Source organism: Bacillus rossius, unplaced genomic scaffold (assembly GCF_032445375.1).
Source record: "Bacillus rossius redtenbacheri isolate Brsri unplaced genomic scaffold, Brsri_v3 Brsri_v3_scf894, whole genome shotgun sequence".
In the NCBI taxonomy this organism is placed as follows: Eukaryota; Metazoa; Arthropoda; class Insecta; order Phasmatodea; family Bacillidae; genus Bacillus; species Bacillus rossius.
In genome coordinates this window covers 7,935-16,207 of record NW_026963134.1, presented here as the reverse complement: position 1 = coordinate 16,207, position 8,273 = coordinate 7,935, and the positions used below count along the sequence as shown (strand labels likewise).

General features: G+C 44.2%; 2 protein-coding genes across 2 annotated transcripts; both read right to left on the bottom strand.

Moving 5' to 3' along the window:
- Nucleotides 1-2,275: 2,275 nt before the first annotated feature.
- On the bottom strand, nucleotides 2,276-3,409 carry LOC134545974 (uncharacterized). The gene has a single exon (XM_063388651.1). The coding sequence runs from the start codon at nucleotides 3,407-3,409 to the stop codon at nucleotides 2,288-2,290; it is 1,122 nt and encodes a 373-aa protein (XP_063244721.1). The 3' UTR covers nucleotides 2,276-2,287.
- On the bottom strand, nucleotides 2,276-8,012 carry LOC134545973 (uncharacterized). The gene has a single exon (XM_063388650.1). It carries the CDS (start codon nucleotides 7,717-7,719, stop codon nucleotides 6,376-6,378), a length of 1,344 nt encoding a protein of 447 aa, XP_063244720.1. The 5' UTR covers nucleotides 7,720-8,012; the 3' UTR covers nucleotides 2,276-6,375.
- Between the last annotated feature and the right edge of the window lie 261 nt (nucleotides 8,013-8,273).

Here is an 8,273-nt window from a genome sequence, read left to right as displayed (position 1 = left end):
CGAGAATCACCCCTGCGTTTCCTTCGGGATCATTTACAAACGCATCCAAATCATTTGAGAATATCTTTTTCAGATAAGCATTGGTGGCGGTCGTGAATTCGTTAGGAAATGCTAAATCTTTAAAACATTCTCGGCTCATCTCTAAAAATCTATGATGAGATTTACGTTCAGTGGAATACAAGCCAAGTACAATGTTCTTTCTTATTCTCTATCTAGTTATCGTTGGGGAAGCCCATTTTACGGAGGTGCCCTGTACGGAATATGGGGAGGTTTTGGTATGCAGCGGAACGGAGGGTCTTCACAATCAATTTGGATGCTCCTTCAAGTCGCTAAGAACCAAATCCGTTGACGCAGAATTTGCACACATAAATGACTTGGTTATAGCGTTTCACTCTTGTTATCCCAGGACACATACAATTTCCCTTTCTGGAAACAGCATCAAAAAAATTACCGCAGAAATCTTCGCCAACTCTTCTAGTTTGACCAAAGTAATTTTGTCATACAACCCACTGGATCACATCGATAAAGATAGCTTTTTGGGTACAAACTTGGAGTACCTGGATGTATCTTTTACTCAACTTGCGACCAAATCTCGTGAACCCCTATTGCTGGGAAGAGGATACTTGAAGATTCTGTACGCCACCCGCACAAGCATCGCGACCGATCTGGAAGCGCTGCGTATAATGCGATGTGAAGGGAGAATTCACTTCACCAATGAAGAAGACGACGTTGAACAACACGAAATGATAGACTGCTTAAATGGCCTGGTTAGTAAAGCCGCAATTCCGGGCGAGTGCCTGTGGTCAACAAACGGGCAACCTACTTGCTACGATCAGAGTTATATTCCGTGCGTCGGTCGTTCTACTCAAGAATTGACACTAACTTCCAATATGCTAGAAGATCTTTCGCCAAACGATTTAGGCTGCTATCCGAATTTGAAGAAATTGCGTATCCCGAGTGGCCAAGTGAAATCCATCGGCTCTGCAACATTCAATAATAATCTTCTATTAACCGAGCTGGATCTGTCATACAACCCAGTAACCGATATTGATGCGGATGTATTTGTGCATCTTCCAATGCTAAAAATTCTGATTTTGCGCGGAACCAAATTATCAGAGTTGAATATAAAATCATCCAGCCTCGAAAAATTAGACATAAGCAAAACCAGAATTCGCGAACCGGACGATGTTTCATTAAAGCTATTACCTTCATTGACACATTTAGATATTTCGGAGAACCAACTGACTCGATTAGGCCCAATTCCCGACTTGTCCAAATTAGTTTTTCTTTACGCTTGCCATAATCGGTTTTCGGATTGTTGCGGAAGAAATAAAAGGCACTGCGGGAGTGGACTTGTTTTGAATATAAATGAAGCGTATATATGTTGCGGCGAACAAGCGGACTGTGATGAGCCGCTAACGGAATGGGACGAATTTGTATGTATTTTATTTCTTATCGCATCAATTGTTTGCACGTTGGTATTTTTGTTCAGATATTCCACCACAGAAAGATATAGCAAAATAAAAAAATAACATTAAAGCAATTTTTTATGTGCTATACCGAATCGATTGGATCAACACTTGGATGTTGGAAATTTGATTGGAGAGGTGTTGGAGCGTGGTGTACGTTCTCCGTATTCAATTTGTAATGACTTGGATGATTTTATAATAAACTATTTTTTGTTCTCTATTCTATTGAATTTGTCGACGTTTGTGCACCATGCGCGAACGCAAATTCATGAATTTGCGATTGTGCACGGTACACGAACGCAAATTCACGAATTTGCGATTGTGCACGGTACACGAACGCAAATTCACGAATTTGCGATTGTGCACGGTACACGAACGCAAATTTACGAATTTGCGAATTTACAAGATGTACGAACGCAAATTTACGAATTTGCGATTGTGCACGGTGCACGAACGCAAATTCATGAATTTGCGAATTTACAAGATGTACGAACGCAAATTTACGAATTTGCGATTGTGCACGGTGCACGAACGCAAATTCATGAATTTGCGAATTTACAAGATGTACGAACGCAAATTTACGAATTTGCGATTGTGCACGGTGCACGAACGCAAATTCATGAATTTGCGAATTTACAAGATGTACGAACGCAAATTCGTGAATTTGCGATTCTACATCATGTACGAACGCAAATTCACGAATTTGCGATTGTGCACGATGCACAAACACAAATTCATGAATTTGCGAATTTACAAGATGTACGAACGCAAATTCATGAATTTGCGATTCTACATGATACCAAAATAAAAAAATAACATTAAAGCAATTTTTTATGTGCTATAGCGAATCGATTACCCAAAGCGCCCGAGGCCAGGTTCGTCGGCCCAAGATACTCATCTTGGGTAGATCCTATGGTATTTAAATCCAATGAAACAGTACCACATTTATTTCCAAAATTAGTCAAAGCCGTTCCCAAGCAAGGGGGAAGATTGTTGATGGCCAAATAATCCGAGTTAACAGTAAAGCAATCGTAAGGTTGTTGACTCTTTCCTTCTAGCGTCTCGCGAAAGCAACTCGTACAAGTACTTTTCACATCCGAAGAGTTTAAATTTTTGACGCGCGTAACAGCGGAATCGCCGCAATCACAACTCCATCCGGTAGCGCTGACATTTGCACCCACTGTACGATGAGCTCTGTAGATTGTGTTCGTGCAAGGATCCCGTAATGGATGAAACCTATTCAGTGGGTGTGGCAACCACGCATTTCCATCTTGATCGTCTCCAAATTTGCATCTGAATCGGTACTGACCATCTGCAAGTAATTCATCCTCGTTAGTCATCTCCACAGTACTAGGGTCTACCGCTTCGTTTCGATTATAATCCCATAATACCCCGCCTGTATCGTATGCAGCATCGGAACATGCAACAATCCTATCACCCGTCGATCCACCAAATAAATTAGGATACTTTGTACGACACGTGGTTCCCGAGAGTGTTGCTACCACGTAGGTAGTCCTAAGGTTACAATTTGGTGGATTTATTATGCACCAAACTCCCGAGGTGAGTCTAGTTCCTCTGTGATAATATTCGTCGGCATCGCTGATTTGTACGACCGTACCATTTGACCCACAAGCAGTCTTACAGGTTAATTCTAGAGCAGGAGTATATTCTTGCGCCAGCCACACCGCAGAGTCTTGGCATTTTTGGACATTTTGAACGTCGGCATTGTTAGTTTCCAGAGTTACAGAGGGTAGATTTTGTAACGCATTCGCATTTATCAGTTTGGATAGCTCTTCATCTGCCAATGCCGCATCTAATTTGGATACGTAGGCCGTGTATGAAGTGAGATCGACGCGTGGTAGAGATATCATAATTATTAACACTATACACAAAATGGCAGACAATATTGTCACACCCCACGACACCGGCCATCCCGACATTATACCTGACGATGTGACTGATGCCTACATCCGAGAATTAATGATAGCTTATGTAAAACGTGACAAGTACGCTATGTCTTTCTTGAAAAATAAAAGTAAAGTTGACATAAATGAAGTAATTAATTTTCATCAAGTTTCTACAGCTGCCGCACCAACAGTCACCTTGATACGCATTGGTAAAAACATCGTGAAGGGTTCCTTGAAAATGGCCAAAGGAAAATTCATTAAACAATTCCCAGTATTAGACTACCTGAAGCCCGAAAATATCGACACGCAAGTTTCCGAAAGTGAGTACATGGCAATTCTTAATTCGTCGAAAAATAAAAGTAAAAAACCCGCAAATTTGTGGGTGACTGTGGGAATGAACATGCTGATGCAGTTGTTTAGCGATTCTATAGGTGCTCTGGCCACATCAGTGGAAGAGAGTAAGAAAGAATCTGAATTTGAAATCGATTATTCGTCATTAAATCCGCAACAACAACAGATCTCCGACTCTGTCCCACCTTCAGCGGACCCACCCTCAATCGTTGCCTTTGAACCCGAACAACCAAACGAAATAACTCTGGCCCAAGTTGAAAACACCTACACCCCCCCCCTCCGAAGAGACATTACGTGATCTTTTGAAGACTAAGAAATGGGAAGATTTGCCAGTAGTAGATCCTTATTCCCTTCTGAAAATCAAAAATGCTGCTGATGAGGCAGTCGTAAGTGAGGGAGAACCCGAACGCAAACCCTCGGATGAAGAATCATCATCCTCGTCCATTTCGGCATTTTCTGATCTGGAAGATGAAATGGAAAGAGGGGTTCCGGATGGGGATAAAGAACGTGTGTCTGACGTTGATGCTGGCACGAAAAATGTTGTACCAGAAATTCAATTTGGGAAAAAGCGTAAACGTCGCTATAAGCCGGATATGGTTGGTGTGACGAAAAAAATCAAGCAAATAGACAACACACCCGATGATATTTCATAAATATACATTATTACAGGACGTGAAATTATTAACTCGAAAGTAAACTACGATCATGCATTTATTCACCATTACGGCAGCTGCGACCACGGCAATGATGCTATTTGCCGCACTTGCCCAGGAATCAGTAGTAATATCGTGCACCGAATGGAACGGAAGAAATGCATACTATTGCATTGAAGGAGAATTCGACAACATTTCTGGGGATTCGATATCACAATGGTTTAAATCCCATGGTGGGCAAAAAATATCTCTTTTACCCATCAGACTACTGGATCCTGAATCTAAAGATGATTTAACTATAAATTTATTGTTTGATGAACCATATTTGGTGAATTACATGGGATGTGGAGGTGTTAAAATTAGATATCCAGTAAACATATCAAAAAGTTATCACCTCGATTGTGACTCGTGCGTAAAATATACTAGTTTTGTACCCACAATCTGCTGTGGTCTGTGCGTTTGCCTCAAGGATGGGAAAATAACGTTTGCCAATAGAGATAAATCAATTTTTATTTAAACCCAATACAATCAACTTAAACTAAATCCATCAACTACAACCTCGTGAGGACCGAATCCTCCAACCAAGCTGCGCTGCATGATTACTCTGACATCCCTCTCGTTGTCCAGCGAGTAAACGTGTCGTCGCTTTAGTCCAGAAAATTTTTGATGCAAATGTTCGTCGATGGGACAGCATATGCCCTCGGCTTCGAAGCTCAGACGCCTGTCGTAATCGGTGGCTGGTTCCAAATCGTCCGCCATTCGCCTGAGGGTGCGTTGCGGATCTGCGCCGCTCAACGCCTCGATTGGCGTTGTCCAATTCCCCCGTCGCTTCAAATTGTCGACGTTCATCAAGAGGGTCGCTAATGTAACGTACACCACCAAGCTTTGAGCGTCGGTCTTTGTCTCTATGGACAAATCGTTCGTGTTCTGCATGTAGCAGAAATAGAAGGCCAAGATGTTAGAAAAGCTGGTGGGTTTGTCGCAAATCTTTTTGATTTCTTTACAATCCGAACAAAAAACAATTCTTTCCACATGATCGTCGTTTTGCAAATGATGAAGTATACTTCGCCATTTGGGATTCTTCACGTACACCTCAACGATGCTTTCCGATAACCAAACATGTGCAGCCACATCGGACACCAGTCTCATACCGCTCACGATTCGGTCGTCCCTCTTTTTTTTCGACACTATTCGAACCCACTTTGGATCTTTTGCTTTCGAATATAAAATATCAGCTTGAAGTTGCGGCGTGAATGGTACGTCAAACGTTTCTTCCTTGGTTCGTAGACGTTTGACATTCAAAACAGCTTGCGATTTTTCGCTTTGAAGCCTCACGCTGCAATGTACGCCGAGTGGATGAACATCGGCGTTCTCCAGATTATTTTTGGACGACATCAATACACGAACAGCAGACACATTTCCACATTCCCCGAGACCCGCACTCGTCGGTTGCCAATTGAACCAGGAATCGGAATGATACGACATTGCCCAAGTCAATTCGCGGCAAGATGTTGGAAAGTTGCTCCCAGGCCCCGCGACCAGTCGATCGTACCACCGTTGAAGAGTTTGCATTCGCTCCAAGTTAGTGTTATTTTTCTTCACCGTCTCGGTCTTCTTCTTCTCGAAGTTCTGGATGGCCGTATCCATCGGGGCCGAAAAATAAAAGTGGTTTCTTGGCCGGTGGCGGATGATGTGTTTCGTCGTCTGGTTGCACCACTTTCAAGGCGTTAAGATTTGGCACCAAAATAGCAATATCCGTTTCTTGTACAAAATTAAAAGTGAATCTGTATCGCACGGCAGAGTATATACCGATGTGTAGTTTCCAATCTAAATTATACAATGAGCTGTAGCCACGCCTTGCCGCATCGAGTAGAATCAAATGCTTGATGACTGCACCCAATTCCGGTTTCGGCAATCCCAGTATGTAGATTGGGATGGGTACGGTATGATCTGCCTGCATCTTGTATCTAAATACACGCAGGTTCCTTAATAATATTAAGTAAAAACGCTTCCCCCACCTTGTGCGGCTTGGACACTACGACTTCGCGAACTTTGTACCAATCTTAAGACGACGGCCAATACGATCGCGACCACTATTATCACCGCAGCCCAAATGGCTATGGTTCTGATAGATCCGGAACCGCCCGAAGCTCCAGATAAGCTTCCCGTTATCGAATCTAGGACAGATGTGCCGGCTGCCGTGGCAGCCTCGACCAAGGTGTCGGCGATGGTGGAGTTTGTAACACATTGAATGGTATAATTTGCCGCGAGGCCCTCGGCCGCACAATATTCCGGTGTGCCCAGTCCGGCGGAGGGGTCGCAACCCACGCACCCCGATGTTTTATTTGCCAACGTACAAAGGTCCGTAGAAAAATCGGAGGCGGTCAAGGAGTTGGCCAAGGAATTTAGGTCGCTCAATTGTTGTCCGGTCAAGGATAGTGGATTCGTGTTTGAATCTGTTAGAGTCACACCGACTTCGGTTGTGATTCGCGTCGCGAGCGCCGTGTTAGTCAAAGATTGCCTACCGGCCAAATACGCGTTATAGCCAAGCGTGCCTAAGATTGCAGACGCGCACGCGGTTACGCCGGTGGACAGATCCGTACTACCGCACGATCTGCCGGTAATTTTACATGCTGTGGTTTTGTTATTAACCGTTTGGACTAGATAGCATCCGTTTCTTGACTTTGTGGCAGCATTCAGTTGGTCCCACAATGTCGCCGCGACCACCACGCCAAAGCCTACAAATACTCCGGTGACCACTGCACCTTTGGATGCTTCGACTATTTTGGTCCAAGCGTTCTCAACTTTTGCCTTGCCCGCCGGCGTCAAGGATGCTTCCAGTTCCGCTCCGGTGGTTCTGGCCGGTATCGCCACATCTGGATTTGCTGTGCGAGCGCTGCTCGCGCGCGTTTGTATCGAGTCTACGAAAATATCGGGGGTTTGGTTGCGAATCAGAGATTTGAAGCTCGACTCTTGGGCCGCGCTTAGCGTGTTGCTCACACGCATGCCTGATAAGGCATTTCTTAAGTTACCACGACGTATTTCACGTTCTACAGATCGAGTGGGGACCCCATTTACAGTCACCACGCCCAAAGTATCGATGTAGGGAAGTGCGCGAAATGCACCGTCTACGGTGCTCAAGGAGCTATTCACCAAGCGTAGGTCACTAATCGCCCCGCCTACGTTTGCGGTTGCGTGACTGGCTTTCTCTCCATTTCGCAAGAAGATCCATAACTTTCTTGGTTCGAGAGTCGGAGCTTTGCCGCTATTGAATGGTTTAATCAAAAATGCCAAAAGAACGTACAAAAACAGACAAGATAAGAACCCTATCCCTAGCATTCTGATACACGCAATATTCGCATCAAATTATTTGCTTTTTGTCGCTTGTCATGATACGGGTCGATATATGGGCTATCATCATAGTCGTGGTTTGCATTGCAATTATATACTATTCGGCCAAGCTGTTGGGTGCACCCCAATTGCCGGCCAACCGCGCAGTCCAACTGTTCAATGCTCTCCCCAACAAATCCGGAGAAGATGTTTCAGCCTTCACCGCCGGTCGCGTTTCCGCAGAGGGTTCGTTCATCGTTTATCGTAGAAACAACGAGAGTGGCGCTTATGAGAAAGCCATCGAAAAGTCTCCCGTTAATTTGGACGGAACCGAGTACAGTGCGGGTGATCATGGGTTTCTTGAATCTGAAAATGAACAAGGATTCCGTTTACGAGGTATCGAACCTTCAATTCTTTGTCCCGATCAATGGAGGTGGAATACGCAAACTCAAAGATGCGAGGTTGTAGGACTGTGCGAAGGAAAAGCCAGCGGGACAATCGCCGGTCTCAACCGGTATAATTTTGACCAAATATTCAATAGATCCACCGTCACATCAAAGTTC

What these genes read in the sequence shown, in the direction of transcription:
- LOC134545974 (XM_063388651.1), bottom strand. Translation starts at nt 3,409, where the DNA reads ATGTCGGGATGGCCGGTGTCGTGGGGTGTGACAATATTGTCTGCCATT.
- LOC134545973 (XM_063388650.1), bottom strand. Translation starts at nt 7,719, where the DNA reads ATGCTAGGGATAGGGTTCTTATCTTGTCTGTTTTTGTACGTTCTTTTG.